The sequence below is a fragment of the Parasteatoda tepidariorum genome, chromosome 11, assembly GCF_982258835.1.
Source record: "Parasteatoda tepidariorum strain Cologne lab strain chromosome 11, Ptep-v5.0, whole genome shotgun sequence".
Taxonomy (NCBI): Eukaryota; Metazoa; Arthropoda; class Arachnida; order Araneae; family Theridiidae; genus Parasteatoda; species Parasteatoda tepidariorum.
In genome coordinates, this window is record NC_141765.1 from 22,312,637 (window position 1) to 22,331,956 (window position 19,320).

A 19,320-nucleotide genomic window follows, 5' to 3' on the forward strand; every position below is an offset into this window, starting at 1 on the left:
AGCCAATGATCTAGAAACAGCAATGAAAATCAATATGATCAATAAAAAAATCAATAATAATGAATCGTCAATAATAAATATCATTCATGAGTTTTTGGCGAAATATTTAGCAATGTACAAAAACATCTTCTTATGAAAAGTATCACAATATGAAAGCCAAATGCTATGAACCATATCCACATTTTCAGGATGAAGAAATGAAGCAGTCATTTTGGCAAGTTTCAACAATTTTCATTGCAACAAATCTCTACAGATCATTCAACAATTTTACAGTATCTTTAGTACTAAATCCTGAGTAGTACTTTAGTACTAAATCCTAAGTAGTACTTTAGTACTAAATCCTAAGTAGTACTTTAGTACTAAATCCTCCTCAAGTACTAAATCCTAAGACATTTCTTCCTCCCGAAGTACGAGAATTCCTCACAGCGTCAACTTGTGGAAGAGCACGGAAAGCAAAAGCACACTGTACTTTACACACGTGATCATTTAGTACAGATTCTTTGGAATAGGTACTAGCAAGATGAATGCAATTATTGATCCTTAAAGATTGGCAGATGGGCTGCAAAGAAATGAATTATAATTAGTACTAATGAAATGAAACAAGCATTTCCACTGAACAATTACAAGCATTTATTAATATGCATTCACAGAAATTTATATCTTTGTTGGCACAAGTATATTTAAGTGATAAAAGTCTAAGCCATATTTCAAAGAGTTTTGAATAACCTTTTACCTTCAATGTAAAGGTCCACTGAGTGTATTTACGTCTAAATAGTTAGTGTAGAAATAGTAATGGTAAAAGCAATGGTCAGTGCTGTTGTACGCTCATATCACAAAAAGTAGTACCGCATGTAAATAGATGCATTTTTCTCAAAATTTCAGAGGATATTTAATTTTGACCCCAAAACCCTGAGAATTTTTTTTTTGCAAAAATAAAAAAAAACACTTGTCTAATAGTTTTACATTAAAAACATATACTTTTAAATAAAATTCAAAATTTCAAGCCTTCAACCCTTTCTGATTCTTAACTGCAAACGTGGTATACATACTATTAAACCTTTAGTTAAATTGATTTGATGTTAAAGATTTCACAATGTATATGAGCATGAAAAACATGGTTTTCAAAAAACTTAATTGAATGTTTTCTAATTTTATCCATTCACACATTAATGCTAAAAGTACTGTTAAACTTCATTGAAAGTTTGCTTATTTTACCTATATATGGGTTAACTTAAAAAGTACCGTATCGTTTTAAAATGCACGAGATTTTACCAAAACTTTTCGCACAATATTCAGAAATATGCATTCCATTGAATCATGTAAAACTAGAAAAAGCATTTTTTTTTAAAGTTTTGCTGTGGTGTTCTGCTATTGGTTTTAACGGTTGCTTAAGTTTTAAATTAGCTGTGCAATTGAAATTTTTATTAGCAAAATAATATTTACGCACCCCTTCTTTCGTGCATGTGCACATGACACATGGTGATATTCTATCTGCTGATCCAACATCTATAGTCACTTTACCTACAGTACATGAAACTCTTTCCTTCCATTGCTCTAAATCAATAGATGTCAAGCTACTACAAGAAACTCGGGGATTCCTAAAATAAAATAATGTGAATAATGTGATTAAGACACAATGAAAATGTTTCAAATCTATTTGAAAAATTAATCACTGAAATGATTAGGTACTTTGAAAAATGGAAATCTTTCTTATACAGAATAAACAACGCCCATAATAAATTTGCACGAACCCTCGATTTTATATTAATTTAAAGTAAGCTATACATTCCCACAATTTTCCTTTTTTGCACCACAGTTTTTACAGTGTAGTATACAGAATGCTTAAAACTCATGTGAGTTTCAAATACAGAAAAAAATTTCAGCAAAATATCTTATTATTTAATAATTTCAATTCAATAATTATTAAAGTTACTTATTTCATTGAGTAATGTAATGCTTAGTTTATTATGAAAGGATATGCTTTATCCTTTTGATTAAAAGTGCAATAAGTTAGTTATGCGCATTTTTTTTTTTTTTGCACATCATTTCATTAAAATATTAGTTGCATTTATTATTTCCTTTATAGAAGAATAAAATATGTATCTATAAAATATAATTTAAACAAATAATAAATAATGCAGATAAAAAAACGAGATTAGTAAAAAATTTAATTTTACTCTTATAATTAATTAAAAAGTACTAGGCTGTAAGAATACGATTAAAAAGGAAAAAAATATCATACATAAAAGGATCAGGTAAATCAAAAGCTTGTCGTTGAATACTCTCAATTGTATCGGCGTTATCACATAGAATTTTTGATAATGAAACTTTTCTGATTTCAGTCAATTGTGCTGAAAATAAATGAAATAAATTTTAACAACAAAACTAACTTTACAAATAAAAAAACTTATTTTAATAATATAACTCTATGAAACTCTGCTAGAATTTTAAATCCGGAACTATAGACTTATCTTATTGTTAATCCCTATTCAGGATGTCACATATATATTGATTTAAACTTTATTAGGAGGTATGGTACATCATAAAGGTTTGGAATTGCATAGCAATTCATGGTCAGAAAAGTCATCGCACGCAGCTAGAGGCTCTTCTCTATTACTAACTTTCTGTTGAGCAAAAATAGATCAAAATAGTTCCGAAAAAAATGTAGTCGAATTTGGAAACTACATATACTCATTATTGAGTATGTGACATGCTCAAAACAGCATAAAGTTATTTTTAAGACTATGCTCTTTCTCGTTTAAACTTTGACGCTAATAGGACACCGATGTCCTTTTTATATATTTTTTTTCTGACGCTCTAATTGCAAGTATAAATATACTTTAGTATTTTTGAATTATAAAAATAATCTAATAATTAATAAAAAAAGTCTGTTAGGTTATCGGAATTATATTTGTACTCAGACATAAATTCCAAAAAAAGCAATTTCAATTTTTTTTTCATTCATGTTCACAAATATATCAATAACTAATTTTGTAAGTCAAAAAAATTTCAACGATAAATAACCGTTTCTTTAAGAACTAAACAACTGCAAATAAGTGGAAATTGGAAAAATTATTGTTTGAAAGTGTATCGTAAACGCAAAAAAAAAAAAATTAATACCGGTGTTTCATACAATATTTCACATCCATAAATTATTAAAATGCTGAATATAATACTTTTTCACTTATTATAATCTAAATTAATAAAAATATGCTTATTAAAATAAAAATTATGGTTAATACAAATTCTGCGTCGAATGGTTAAACAAGAAATTACAAATGAGTACATAATATGTGATTTTTGTAACTATGTATTTTGCTTAAAAATAAGTATATGTTGTTTTGAGCATGTCACTATACTTAATGAGTACATGGGATTTTTTAATTTGACTATGTTTGTTTCAAAGTTATTGTGACATATTTTTGCTCAATTTTTAAAAACTATTTTTTACAATGTATATTCATTTATGTAAATTATCTTAATTTTATGTTTTCTAATAATTATTGCTGAAAATCGCTTCTAAATATGTTCAAAAACACCCGTTTTATCGACTAACTTGAAAGTTAAGCGTAGCACCAATTCTTGAAATTACGATAAAACAGTAGTTTCTGAGCTTACTTGAATATGAATCTCGGCAATAGTTATTAGAAAACATAATATTAAGATAACTTAGCAAAATATATGAACCAATTCAAAAGCTCACAAATAGAAAGTTAATAATAGGGAAGCACTTCTAGCGGCGTACTGTGATACTTTCGGTTACGGGTTCCTATGCAATTCTCGATCTTTATGATGTGCCCTACTTCCCCATAAAGTTTTTACTCATATTTATGGGACTTTCTTTACCAAATAATAATAAAAATAACAAAGAAATGGTTTCACAATCAAACAAGTGCGAAAGTTGGAGAACTGAATTTATATGCATAAGATAATTGTTTTATATTGAGTATTAATCGATATAAAACATAATAAAATAAAAATTTAATAATAAAATTTTTTCGTTCAATACTATTGAACGAAAAATTTCTTACCTTCTGTAAATCTTATCAATGGATTAGATGTTTCGTACCAGAATCTATCACATTTTTTTAGCAATGAAAATTGTTTAGCTATAATACATCCAAATGTTGGTCCGACTAATCCCCCATGAAGTGCTTTTTCCGCCAAGCCGCCAGAGAAAAGATCAATATCATCAACATTGCTGCAAATAAAATAAAGTTTTTCACTATATAGCATATTTATACAATCGAGTAAATGCATATTTAATTATTAATTTAATGGATCAAATCTGAAATAAAAAGTGAATCAATAAATCGTAATTAAGAACTAGATATATGTTTTCAGAATTGTTCAAATATTTATCCATGCATTGTGCCCCAGGATTATTGGAACAAACTTTAAGTGGTGGTAGTGAACATTACAAGGATTCAGAATTGTACAGCAACCCTTTGTCGAAAACGTCATGGGAAAGTAGTATGAGAAGTACAAGAAAGAGAGATACACAAGTCTGAAATCATCTCAAATATTTATTGGTCAAAGATATCACATGTGCTGCCGTAGATAATACGTGAAAATGTCACAAACGATGTTTAAAATCCCCAAACATTGACAGCGAAGCATGCGTTACACAGACTGGCCATGGATTGGCGGACTCGCCCAAATACACCTGAATTTTGTTACAATACCCGCAGCAGTACAGACGAATCTTAGAACCAGATTCATTTCGGAATCACCAGGTATTACGCACACAGCATTTTTAAGTGCACTCCGAGGAAAGAAACCCATGCTGCTTAAATCAGGAGAGCGTGGTGGCCAGAGAACTGGACCACCACGCCCATTCCATCCTGAGAACAACAACACCTAGCGGCGAAAGAAGACGTTTCCGGCTATGAGTTGCTATGCAAACCTGAATTCTCGTGATGTCTCCTTCCTTTCCTTAAAGTTTGTCCCAATAATCCTGGGACAGCCTGATTTTATGCTTTTTTTAACAATTAAAACTAAAAAATACTTACTCATAAACATTTCTTAATCTATCAACGATATGAGCAGGTATTTCTTTAGTCAAATCATCAAAGGATTTAGCTTTAGTAAGATTACAAAATTGGCGATATTCGTTGTATCCTGGTACCCCGTGGTCTCTGGCTCGCTGAACATTCAGAGCAGCAAGATCCATTCCAGAAAACGGTTTATCTTTAAGCTCAAAAAGATGATTGGTAACTTCTTCCGTAATAGAATGATCTAAAGTTTCCATACTACTAGTAACAAGACCCCTCAGAATATGATCAATAGCATTTTCTAAAAAGACGGAGAAATTGCATTCAAAAAATGACTGAATATTTTTTAATAATAGTTACTAATTTGACTATATTAATTTTAAATTTAATTAATGATAACGCATAATTTTTGAAACTTTGAAGCATAATTTTTATTAAACATATTCTCAAACTATTTTTATTACTTAATTTAGGTTAAAATAAATGAAAATATATTATATTTAGCATGTTAATAAGTTATGGATATGAAATATCAGCTCCTTTTCTGCATTTAAGGTACTTTTTCGATCAATTTTTCAAATTTGCAGCTATTTTCACTTATTTAGACTCTATTCATCACTGAACCTATTATTCATCACTGGAATTTCTTTAAATAAAAAAATGAATGAAAAAAAAATTCAAACTGCTTTTTTTTAATTTTATATTCTAGTGGAAGTATAATTCCAAAAAAATAACATATTTTTTTAGCAACTATTAGACTGCTTTAAATAATTAAAAAATACCGAAATCCATTTTTGCTTGTAATTAGAGCATCAAAATATATATTTATACGCAAAAGGTACACCGGTGTGCAATCTGCGTGAAAGGGTTAGTGGTAGAATTCAGTTTGTTTTTTTCTTTCCTAAATTGAAAGAATCGGGTCTTATATTGCTAAGCCATGTTTTTTAATTAGTTAAGAAGAGCATTTTTTTGTGAAATACACCATGAAAATTTAAAAAAAATTTGCGTATAAGCTGTCTAGTAGAAATGCGAGAAACATGCAAAGTTCAAGGAAGTTTATTGTTTTGTTTCTCAAAATCCAGGCATATTGTTCATTATAATTTAATATACAAAATAAGGAGCTGGTCATAATTCTTAAAAATTACAGATTATTTGTTAAAGCTATGAGATTCAAAGCAGCTGAAATCAACTTTTGTATACTTTACTTATTTGAATATTTTATTCGTTATAATACTTAGTAGTAGTAAATTTAAATATAAAAAGTACATAAACTTAATTGCAATGAAGTAAAACTAATGATTAATGCAAATTATTAATGCATAGAATATAAATTGTTTTAAAACTTGATATCATACAGAAGCTAAACAACACTATTTTTGTTTCCAACTGCTTAATTTAAAATTGAATTTAAGAAATCTGGCACAAATTTAGGCACAAATTTCTGGCACAAATTTAGAATTGAATTTAAGAAATCTGGCACAAAAATAGGAAATTTTAGTTAGACAAAAAACTTTAAAGTTTTTGAGATTTTATGATTTTTGACTAATTAATCTAATTTTCAACTTGACCTAATAGTAAATAGCATGCCTTTCTTTATAAATTTATTAAACAATATAGTAGTAAAAATTTCGGTACTTACTTAATGAGTGTGTAATAAATTATTGTTATACTACAATATTATTTTTAATTTATTTGAAAAATTTTGAATTTAACTTACGAGTATATAGCATATCTGAATTGAAAAAACTTTTTCTTAAATGTAGTGGTTCACTCAGAACTCTATATCCTCTATCTAATCTATCAAAGACTGGTTTTAAAAGGCTGTGTCCAAATCTAAATGCAGCAGCAGCAAATTCGTTGAAGATTGTAGGATTGCATTTAGAATCATATCCCTCGAAGTATCCCTCTACCTGTGGATGCAAATCGTATTTATTTGAAAAACTTTTTCCCAAAATTCTCTGCGTGAATTCATTGTAGGTAATGTGCTGCATAACAGCTGATAGAATTCTTCGACCTGTAATGATTTTTAAAAATTAAGGCTGGTTTTATAAATTTTAAAATAGTTTAATTTGCATGAAATCATTAAAATAAAAATAATAGTTCATGCTGGATGTCAAAAAAATAATTGGGATTTTGAAACAATTAAAATGAAAACAGGAAGAGATAAAAATGCATAGAAATAAAAAATAATTGCACTCTGCTCAGAAAACCATTTTTTTCTAACCAAGTTTCATAATTAGTTACTCATCTTGTCAAAATATGGTGCTCGTAACTGTGAAAAACCATAAAACACTTTTTGTCTAAATAACCACCAATAGCAGCATCCGTTGGCGCAGTCTGAGGATAAAGTTAACAGAAACCTGTGCGAAACTTTCATTTAGAATATTCTGATATTCAGCATGAAACATTGCTTTGTAGTTTCTTCCAGACACGGACTCCATCAGTTGGTGATTTTTGTAACTTATTTTGAAACTTATTAAGAATAAAGTCCTGGTTTTCTAAGTAAAGTACAGCAAACTACACGATTCCATTTCTTTCTACGTTTATTTAACTTATTTTTCGAATCGTCAGTCTGGTTGAAAGAACATAAGCTAATTCTTTATAGTAAAATAGATTTCAAGTTATGACTGCATTTGCTAAGAATAATAAACGTTGTATTGTTTTTAACATGCTGAAAAAACATTTCATCGCTCCAATGAGGATTCATTCTTTTTCCACGTTTTTAAAATTGATTTTTCAAATCGTCGGTTTGGTTCAAAGAACATAACCTAATTCACAGTAGCAAAATAAATTTCAAAAAAATATAAATTAAGATTGCATTTGCAATAAATAATAAGCGTTGTATAGGTTTTGCTATGGTTATATTACAATGCATTGCTCCAATGAAGACTGACTCTCTTTCCGCGTTTTTTAAATTGATTTTTTAAACCGTCAGTCTATTCAATGATTCACTGAGGTAAAACAAATTTCAAAAAAATAAAAAAAGTTTTAAAAAAATATTAAGATTGCATTTGAAAAGAATAATAAACATTGTATTGTTTTTACCATGCTTATATACCATTTTATCGCTCCTAAAAAGATTGATTCCATTTCCGCGTTTTTTAAATTTATTTTTCAAATCTTCGTTCTAATTTGTAGAACATGACCTAATTCACTGTGATAAAAAATAAATTTAAAAGAAAAAGAAAAATTTCCGATTGGATTTGAGATGAAGAATAAACGTTGTATTGTTTTTACCATGCTGATATAACATTTCATAGCTCCAATAAGGACTGATTCTGTTTCCACGTTTTTTAAATTAATTTTTTCAAATCATCGGTCTAATTAAGAAAACATAACCTAATTCACTGTGGTAGAATAAATAGAAACAAAATAAAAATTAAGATTGCATTTGAGAATAATAATAAACGAAGTATTATTCTTACCATGCTGATATATCATTTCATCGCTCCAATGAGGATTGATTCTTTGCAGTTGCGTTACAATTCTATTATGCTCACGCATAAAAATTGTATGCATTGCTGCCAATGCAGGTTGCTCACTTGCTCTTGAATCTCCTGAAATTAAATTATAGAGAAATATTTAAAACATGTACACATTATTTTTTAAACGTTTTATAAAGTTGGTTCAAAGGCTGAAAAGACAATTTTGTAATAATACATCATAACAAAATGCAATAAAGTAACAAAAATTTAGGTGACTAATATCAAAATTTGTACTAACCAGCTTCAAAGCAATGACCAGAAGGTGCAACACAATCTTTATGGTTACTGGTTTGAGGTAAGAGATCTTTAGCTCCCTGAGGATGCCTGGTAACATTAAGTTTGCCTCCAATAAATGTTCGCAGCATTCGAGCTTCACAACGATCTGATCCGTATACTCCAGATGCATCTACAAAAGCTGTTACTTGGTTCATCTGTTCACGGCGGCCTAAATTCAAGCAAAAAATGTTCAGACATTTTGACTAGTAAAAATAATTGAAAACAGGGATCATGGAATCGGGGGGTCAGAGGGGGCTTTAGGCCCCTCACATAAATGAAGGGACACTGCAACTTCTAAGATTATAATTTTTCACTCAATATTTGTGTAATTAAATTTACAATTAAAAAACGTAGATAATATTTTTGTGTCTGAGTTCTAAGAAAATGTCTCAATTTAAAACGTGCTTTAACATTTCCTTCGTGAAAACTTGAATCATCCCTTACGCATCCCCTCTCAGAAGAAATATACGGCGCAATTGCTGACCGATGGGGAAAATTCTTGCTTTCATATGACAGAGCGAACAAAATAATAAAAAAATCTGATTAAATGAGAGATAAATAATTTATAGGTAAACAATTTCTTTTATTAATTTTATTTTAATTTTAGGATATTTCGTATTATGAAGTTAAAATTCGAATGAATTCTTGATTGCCATTTTGTGAGATTCAGATAATTTGGACCCAGTTACTACTACTATATAAATATATATATATATATATATATAAATATATATATATATATATATATATATATATATATATATATATATATATATATATATATATATATATATATATATATATATATTTAGCCTAATAGATAAATAGATAAATACACAAAGGGCAAAAAGGAAAAAATAGAGAAAATTAAGAAAAACAATAAGTTTTATTAACAGCTCATAAGCTGCAAGTAAATAGCCTCATAAAATATGTTCAAAATGTAGAGAAAACATGGAAAAATTACAAAACAATGAAAAAAAGGGAAAAATAAAAATAATAATAAAATAATTTTGAAAAAATCCGGGAAAAAATCGGATAAAAGGAAAAAAAATTATAAAAATTTGGAAAATGAAAGATATAATCTTTTCATCAACTCACACGATTATATCCACGAAAAGGAGTGCTTTCTAATATTGTATCAATATAGCCAAAGCAAAATACAATAGTGTGAGGAGCACTTAAAAAAAATTTTAAAAAAATTTACAACAAATAAAATAGAACACATTAAATAGAACTTTTTAGGGTTTTGAATTCATTAAAATTCATTATTATTTCTCACGCTTTATTTTACTCCAACACATTTGAGAAAAATAGTCTTGGCGATAGATTAAATCAATGAATAGCCAATACATGGATTTCTTAACTTTCCTTGGCGAAAACTATGTTAACGTGCACATGACTTGCATTTTAGTTTTTTGGATAAACGGGCTTGCAGTGTGGGGCTTAGCCCTACAGCCCCACTCTCCGGGCTATTTTCTTTATTTATTTTATTATTAATTTTGAAAAATGAGCATTCCTCCTTACTTTGGAGCTCTTTATATATCTGAAATAAAACATGTTTATTGTTAATCATAATTTGATTCTTCATTTAATTAGTTTATCATGTTTAATATATAATTGCTGGACTGTACCACTCTGGAATAAGATACGAACAACTGGAAATATGTCATTCAACATCATCAAATAATTTCCATACTTACTTGATAATGTTTCTAATTAAGACTTCCTCATCGAGAATTAAATTCACCGTTAAAAGGAAGGCAAATGTATTTTCCAGTTGATTGTAATTAATTTATTATTATTATTATTGCATGTTATGTTACCAATTAAATAATTCTGTAAACTTTTGCATTTAACCCTAAACGCCTCGAGGACTGATCAACAGCCATTAATTTCTAAACATTTCAGAAAAAATGTATGCGTGACCAAATATTTATTTCTATAATAGCATAACATTAGTATTTCTGAAAGCATAAATCTGTTACATTAGTAAATGATTGAAGTTTTTTTGGTAGAAAAATAGAACTTTTATTGGCTGCAAGTTTACGTAGCATCTAAGCATTAAATGATGTTTCAAAAGTGAGAAAAGTATGAAAATTAATGCAGTTTAGAATGAACTGTATAATAAACTGTTTGACAAACTGTATAATAAATGAAGAATTAGAACTGCATAATAAATGAAGATCAAAAAAGAAGAACGGTTTATGTCTATTTTTCATAAGAATAACAATTGGATCACTATGTGTTGAATTTTGAGGATTACTAAATTTCGAAAAATAACTAAGTGAAATATCGGTTCTCCCCTGGAGTTATTACACAGGGCCGGACTATGGAAAAATAGTTTTTGTCCGCGAGCTTCCATCGTTTTTTCTCAGAATCAGCTTTCACGGACATAAACCGCTTTTCCCCATTCATCTTCAAATGTTTAGACTGCATTAAATATTAAATTAACTAATAATTTAGAATTTAATTAAAAGTTTCGAGATTGATACTTATATACATTAATAAAATTACTCAAAATGTCTCATATAAATAATTTACCTAATGTCAGCTGCCCTGCCAATGATCGCACAAAAGAAATACAAGATGGTCGCCCAGTAGTTTTGTTAATTGGTGGATAAAATGGATCATTAGGCGGTATTGTAATAGGTAGGCACTCAGGATGAATATTCTTTGCTGATTCACAATCAGCACAATTTAAGGGAAGACCACTTGCTGAAAGAAGGAAAAAAGATAATCATATATTCTATCAGGAAACCTAATAAAATGAAACTTCACATTTCTTTGGAATTTTATTAAAAAAGAACATTTATAAACTATTAAAAATCCATTTAGGTAATTCATTGCTTTCCTACTTAATTGAAAAATGCAATATCTAACATCAATGTTTCGATAAAATGCACTATTGTATTTTATTCACTACATTACATAAATATCAAGAACTGTATAAAAAATTCCTACCAGTATTCATGGGTGTAAATGTCATATCATGGTCCACAAACTGTCCCCATTGCATAACCATCAAAGAATACCGTACATGTGGTGCTCGAACATCGTAGTGCACTTGCGTGGATATTGCACGTCCACTTGGCAGCAATTTTCCAGAACGGCCTGTTAGTCTAGGAGAACTCATGTCTAAAAATTGAAATAAAATTAAAAGCAGTTGGATGAACTGTTTTATTTACTCAAAAAGCTACAAAAAATAATCGAAACATTTTCAACACAGTTAAAAAATGTTTTAATGTTTAGATAGGCTTAACAGGATTAAGCCTAAACATTAAGTCAGCGAAAATGATTGAAATAAAGCTTAAAATAAAATTCAGCAATTTAATTATTTTCGCATTAATAGTACCTTTTCGGAATTGTTCTGTTTTCTTCATCGGAAAACCAAACTTTTATACTCAAAACACTCATTATAACCAAAAGTATGCTCAAACTGTTAAAATATTATAAATAAATTGGAGTACTAATATAAAATGCTGAGTCATTAAAATTTCTACAATTATGTGACTTAACAATTTGTATAAATACGGTCATGACAACAACTACACTTCTTGCATAAGTGTTAAGTGCATTCTGAAATTCGGTTTTTGAATTTTTGAACGCAAATAATGCTCGGCTACTTGAAATTTTTTATCAGTTGAGGAGATAGTAATAAGTGGAAAAGTGGGTTTGACAATTCAATGATATACGTGCTAATGTTTATGGCCAAACACAGACTGGAAAGGCTTTTGCTGTTAATGATGGCTTGACTGCAAAAGTGAATGAGAAAAGTTGTGAAAATAAGAATGCTTGTGAACTGTTCTTAAAATAAGAACAATTCACAATAAGAATGCTTTGTGACGAGTTTCAACAGCTTTCAGACTCTGTATTGCATGCAATCACCACAAATCTATGACGACTCAAATTTCATGTATAAATACATTTTGTTTTTAAAAAACATGGTTTATGTGAGTTTTTCCAAAAGGTCAACTTATTTTCTGGACAGGACTCGCAATTTTCTTACTTTTGATGCAAGAATGAATTTGTTAATTTTAGTTTCTTTCAGTTTAAACTAATGATTTGTGGAGGAAACACTTAAAAACTTCCCTTTTGGATTGTTTCTCAAAGTTCATGTGTTTTGGGTTATGCTTTCGTTTACCCGTTACTAAATAAAGCTCTAAATAAATAAAAGACATATGATTCAAAGATGCAAAGCATAACACCATCTTCACTCACCATCTCCATATACTGGTGGAAGCAGTCGTGAAAATATTCTCATACTCTTCCCTAATTCTGGATTGTTGAGATTATTGCACCATCCTGTTATCGTTCTAAATTTAGTGGTGTGATCACAAGGAAGAGTTTGATCATCACAATCAAATACTTTGGGAATATCTAACATATCTGTTACATCCACATTTGGTAAAGCAGACATTAGTTCTTGGACGGAATTCAGAGAATATCCAAACTCTGCATCTCTTTGATCACTATGAAAAATATAAATTAAATAAATATTCTACAACATAATAAAAGCTTATAAATGTAATCATTTTTTAACAAATACTTGGGGGCTCCTTGTCCGCTTGCAGCCACCAACCCTTGGAACTTTTCTTATTCTTTTTCCCCACTTTTATATCTAAATTTTATTTGTACTTTGTTTCAAATATGTTTCAATTCTATCCCCCTGTTTGCTATCGCCAGCCAATTCCCAGAACTGCTTGCAAAATTCGTTACAAAATACTTCGTGATGTAAATTAGCATCACTCGCTCACATTTCGCCTCAAGTCTTATTCAAGACCATAGCTTTTATAGTTTAATTCCTTCCGTATTTAATTTTAAATCTATGATAGCGGTTACATCCCCGGTTCACTATAACTTGAAAGCTTTTGGAACTGAGTTATTTTCAAATCGTTTCCCAATGTTTTATTTTTTTTTCCAATAGCTTTGGTTTTATGGAGTGACAATTGTACTTGAAAACTCTATGAAACTATCATTTTCGATTTTACTTTTTAACATGCCTAAAATCATCGTGTTAAGGAGATTTTAAGCGATTCCTCTTATGAAAAGATTTTAATGATTTTACTATACGTTGCGTAATGCTGCATTTAATAAATTCGAGCAATTACGTTTTCCACAATTACGCTTCAAAATCGCAAGTAAGCGAACACTCGAATGTGAGTTCAGTTTTAAAAATTTTGTTTAGAATATAAATTATAAATTTTATATTTAAATTTTACATTTTTGTTTTAAAACACTAACTGCCTCCGGCACATTTAAAAAAAAATTATTAATTTAAAAATTAAAATGAAATTTTGATCAGCCGCAATTTGTTTAATAGAAAGAAAGAAATTATTGACAAGTTATCAGTGGCAATCAGATTCCATATATTTGTAACATCTCAACTTATAAATATTTTAGCTTGCTTTAAAAGGATTTAGTGGGCAAAATAAGTCTGTTACAGGAAGTCCCACAGTACACAAACATCACTGGTCAAGCACAGTAGTCAATGAGAGGATGGGTGACCACTATGCTTTGACTGCTAAGGGACCAAGAGAGTGCGGTATCGATCCTCGTTAAACCGTTCTACTGTAAAGTGCTCGATTTAACGGGCAGGCTGCCAGGCTTGCAAAGCAGAGAAATCATCTCCGCTGAGGAACAAAATGTTGAGGGTATGTCTTCGGATCATCCCCGGGGATGTCACCAGTAGCCCTTTGTGTAGCTTCTCTAGTGCGACATAAATAAAGTACTAGTACTACTGTTATCGGAAACTACATTATGCTGTTTAATCTCTTGCAAAGGTGCCTAAATATTAGTCAATGTGAGTTCTAAAAGTAAGCAAAAAATTATTTTTAAACTAGTTTCTGTTGATATGAATGAAAGAATGTCTGTTTATTTAAGCATAAAGGGAATCAAACAGTCTTCTGAATCAACAATCTGCCGAATTTTTCCCCAATTTGATTACACTTCATGTTGGCTTCATGATACTTCATGCTTATAAGTTTTTATTCAAGATCTGCTTGAGAGCTAGTTAGCATAAAAGCTAGTTAGCTTGTAAGCATAGAAGATGACATCGAAATAAGATTAAGGAAAACACCCAATATTTCGATGAAGAATATAACTCACTGCCTCCTACGTCCTAGAATAAGACTTTGATCCTCTGCCATTACATTAAAATTTGTTGCATAAATCTTCGAGCTTATTTCTTAAATTTCGATCTTCTTTAATGGTTGTTAGCCATCTGAAGTAATAGTAAAATCTTAGCACTAACATACGAATAGCAAAAGAATCTTAATTGCAAAACCAGCACATGCCATTAGAAAAGGCTTACGAAAAAAAAGTAATAATCGAACCAGCTACCTCACACGCTTCACAGTGATCAATGAAGAAAATTTTTTTATCCACAGAGTCCTTTTCTTCTTCCGGAGATGGACATTTTCCAATTTATTATCAATTAAGCTCTTATGTATTATTCACTTATATTTTTTTTATTTATTCAATAATTTATTAGCATGAGCCCACAAATCTTCATATCACTGTCTGAGACCATTTTCTCGTGCTTCAAAGGTTACTTCTACAATTAAGCACCTTTTTTTTGGCATTTTTGGGTCAAGTATTATATGAGAAAATGTCACAGTTTCGTTCTCCGAAATTACTAAAGAAGTTCGATGCTTGGAAGTGAACAAAATGCAAGCGCTTGATTGAAGTAATATAAGCTAAGATATTATTCTGTAGACATTCATTAATAAATCTTCAGACTAGTGAGCAAGAGTGAATAATAAACTCTTTTCACATTGTATTATTCCTGCAATGAAGAACAGGTAGCGCAAATAACTGTTGGACATTAAAAAGAGAAAAAAGATAGATACATCCAGTGTTACAAAGGTTGCCAAATTTCTCATATCTACGTTTTAAAGCCTATTTCGAGAGAACAATATCCAAAGGTCACGTAAATTTTATAAGTCTCATTGATTTCGAGGTACGAACCTGTAGCCTCATGTGTCGCTGTCTGGACATTAGCCTTCTCGGGAAATCTAACCTTAATCCAAGGGACTACGTTGGGTAGACTATTTAGCGGGTGGAAATAGGTGTTGAAAGCGTTTCCTGTGAAGCTAATAAAGATTGACACAGTACTAACCTCCCAGTAGAACACCGAAGTCAATCATCACTGTCAGCGGTCAGTAAGCGGGTGGGTGACTACTTTGATCAACCTGTGTAGGGACCGAGGGTATCGCCATATCTGTTCTTGTTAAACTGTTGTACCGTAAAGTGCTCTCCTTCACGCGCAGGTCGTAGGGCTATCAAAGCAAGGGAGCCATTCCCTCTAAAGAGGATCAAAATTGCAATGGCATGTTTCCCAGACCATAGTCGATAGTCCATTGTTCAGCTCTAGTGTGACGTAAATAAAATACTTACCTACCTACCAGTACAAGCCTACGGATGTATATGTACCAATAAATAAATTGACACAATAGCGGGTTCGAATCCTGACGTAAACCAGGATGTATTTTTCTACAGTCTTTCTCTGAATTGCGCTATCTTCTCTTCAACTGGCAAAGGCTTATAAGCAGTACTTACATAATTAAGAACAAGCCAGCGTAAGTATGTGTAGCAATAAAAATAAAGGTTGACACAAGTCTGTAAGGGGGGCGTCCCTGGCAGAGCAGTGTCTCCCGCCAAACGCTCTGTAGTGTAGAAGCAGTGGGTTCGACTCCCATTGTAACCCTGGATACAATACTAAATCTTCAAATTTACCCTCGTGCTGTCCTTTTCTGAATTGTACTATCTTTCTACTTGTTAAGGGCTTATAAGCCGTACTTATGTAATTGAGCACACAAGCATGCGTGAATGTGAACCAATAAATAAATAAGTTTGTATGTGTATATGAGTAACTAATTAAATAGATTGCAAACGTAAAATAAATAAACCTGAAATTAATTATTAAATCTCATATTATTATTTTAAAAAAAGATTTTAAAAAAATACTAAATCTTCAAATTTACTGTGCTATCTGTGGTGGACTTTATTACAGAACTTTATATAGAGAGAAATGATCTCTTACTAATGGATAAATCTGGAAGTTTGAATTCACGCTTGAAGTTGTGTTTAGTAAGTATTAATTTACTTTTCCGACTGTTGTAATATCTCTATTTTTTACGAATCACATTTAAGTTAAAACTAATGTTGATGTGGTATTAGTGTGTTTAATTTTGAATAATTTTGTGATTCTTAATATAAAATGTGACCTCGCGTCAACCGAACTCCTGAAACTGAATTTGCTGTTGGTAATAAGCATACTTGTGATTGTTTAAACTTATTATGTGCTCATGACTTTACAATATGTTTTTTCGATTGTTTTTGTTTTCGCTTTTCATTTGTTTAGGATTTTATTATAAATACTTAAGATAGAGTTCAAAGTTAAAATTTTCATTTAGTATGAAAATAAATGCTAGTTCAGTCAAATAACTTCAATTTCTTTGAAGTTGAAACTTCAAATATAAATGAATATTAGTCATATGGGGAATGAGGTAAAATAATTTTATTTCGAGTTTTCGTTAAATTTCATATAATGCTAACTATGCGGTACTTATTATTTTTTTACTGAAGCAATCATTCATTTTACTTACCGATTGAGGTAGTTATTTGCAAATGTTTGAGATGCGAATTCCAACACAACGGATTGATTCGATATGAGCTGTGCTTGACGCTTCGGTCGCAAGAAACTTAAATGAGCTGCTTGGGGACTTTTACTATCAGCCAAACCATTCTCTGAAAATTAATTTATGTATTTTATAAAAATAATTAGTTGTAAGTACAGTACCTAAAAATATATCTAGCTAGATGCAGCACATTTAAATGAAATATTTCTAAAGATGCTCTTTAAAAAAGGACAATATTTATGTATAAAGCTGTTTATTTAAAACAAATTATGTTTTTTCTTCTAAGTTTGTAAGATTCAAGGGTAAACAATTCTTAAATTTGAATAAGTTTACATATTCCCCTGAAGCAATTATTGGCATTTTAGAGTAATTACAATTATTAAAATTTCACCTTTATTACAAAAGACATTCAATGAAAAAAACTTAAATAACTATATTTAATAAGAAATCATCTTTGAAATCAAAAGCTTACCTTGAGTTTAAAAAATTGTACCCTTTAATATGATATTTATTTTTTAGAAAAAGAGCAACTTACCTTCTCATTTTTGCCTTAATTGTTAAATGATACACAAAAGACAATATGAAATTCAGATTATTTCATCACAAAAACTTATAAAGTAAGGATTCGTTTACTGTTTAAAATTCGACATAAAATTTTTTCAATACATCAACAAAATGAAGAATTTTGAGAAATGTAGAGATTTGTTTTATGCCGAAACACTTACTTTTGCTAATAGAAATTTTTTCTGTCTCCAATAATTCAGCCGCTTGTCTTTTTGCTCGAGATAAAGATTCTTTTAGAGTGCTTGAAGATACTTGAAATCGAGGAGATACTAAAACAGAATTAGAGATTTAGGAATTTAGATTTACAGATTATAGGCTGTTTGTGGAACACAACTAGTATTTCATTTTTGTTTTTGCTAATAAATTCATTTCGTTAGTTATCAATATGAACATTTTTTATAAAAAAAATATTACTAATACAGCATCAAGCAAAAATTTTTCCCAAATTAAGCTAACCTAAATAATTATCGCTTTATTATTTATTACTATTAAATTTAAGTTCAAAAATGACATTATGTGGAATTTTAAAACGAAATTATTATTTTTTTGAATAAATTACCACTGTTAATAATTTTTAAATTTATTTTTAGACGTTTTTCTTTATTCTAAAATCAGTGATAGCTTCAGAACTATTATTTTAAATTTAAAAGTGATCAGAAATATTTTTATGAAGTATAGGTCTCTGCATTTAAAGGTACGTAAACTACTAAAATATAAAAGCCCAAGTATAAGGGCTGAAAAGTATAGACTTCTTGAAAGGTCTTGAATTTTTAGAACTATTTTCGCTGTTGCACATTTACGTGCAAAAAATCACGAACAAAATCATTTTTATTGTTTATTTTTTTACACTATGGAGAGAGAGAGAAAATACAATAAATATTCAATATAATAGAAGTTTTTAATAATTAAAAAAGTAATTTTAATAAATTGAATAGATAAGTAATATTTTACTAATTAGAAAAACTTCAATAATTTATGAAGCTTACTAAAATAACAATACTATTTCAGTTATTTAAAAAACATATTTACCTGTCTCCCATTTGCTTAAATCCATAACAGGTATGTCAGCGGAACTGCAAGTTTGATAGGCATTTCTGAAATTCAAATAAATTTTAATTATGCAATAAGAAGCATTTAGAATGAATAAGGCCGGACTCAAGGGAGGAGGGCATAAAGACAAGCATCCCTAGACCTGGAATTCCTAAAAGCCTGATCGAAATTGATCACAAACAGTGGATGGATTGTATTTTAATTAATTATTTTAAGAGAAGATGGCCGGGAATTCTTTTATGCATAAAATAAATTTGATTAAAAGAAGTAGAATGCGTTTAGTTTTAAGCAAAAAAAAAAAATCCCTAATAA

The 19,320-nt window shown here is 29.6% G+C and overlaps 1 protein-coding gene across 2 annotated transcripts in view; it reads right to left on the reverse strand.

Annotated features, from left to right (window-relative positions):
• Positions 1–71: 71 nt before the first annotated feature.
• Positions 72–19,320, reverse strand: part of LOC107451515 (uncharacterized) — a 66,386-nt gene continuing 47,137 nt past the window's right edge. For both annotated transcript variants that reach the window (XM_087154995.1, XM_087154994.1), the window contains exons 12-25: positions 18,988–19,052; positions 18,120–18,227; positions 17,362–17,503; positions 12,974–13,224; positions 11,717–11,890; positions 11,297–11,470; positions 8,718–8,924; positions 8,420–8,551; positions 6,712–7,008; positions 5,013–5,295; positions 4,032–4,201; positions 2,243–2,351; positions 1,448–1,598; positions 72–559 (exon numbers count right to left, since the gene is read on the reverse strand). In XM_087154995.1, the coding sequence (XP_087011121.1) occupies positions 371–559; positions 1,448–1,598; positions 2,243–2,351; positions 4,032–4,201; positions 5,013–5,295; positions 6,712–7,008; positions 8,420–8,551; positions 8,718–8,924; positions 11,297–11,470; positions 11,717–11,890; positions 12,974–13,224; positions 17,362–17,503; positions 18,120–18,227; positions 18,988–19,052 (2,452 nt within the window). In that variant the 3' untranslated portion in view covers positions 72–370. The remainder of the gene's footprint in view (positions 560–1,447; positions 1,599–2,242; positions 2,352–4,031; positions 4,202–5,012; positions 5,296–6,711; positions 7,009–8,419; positions 8,552–8,717; positions 8,925–11,296; positions 11,471–11,716; positions 11,891–12,973; positions 13,225–17,361; positions 17,504–18,119; positions 18,228–18,987; positions 19,053–19,320) is intronic.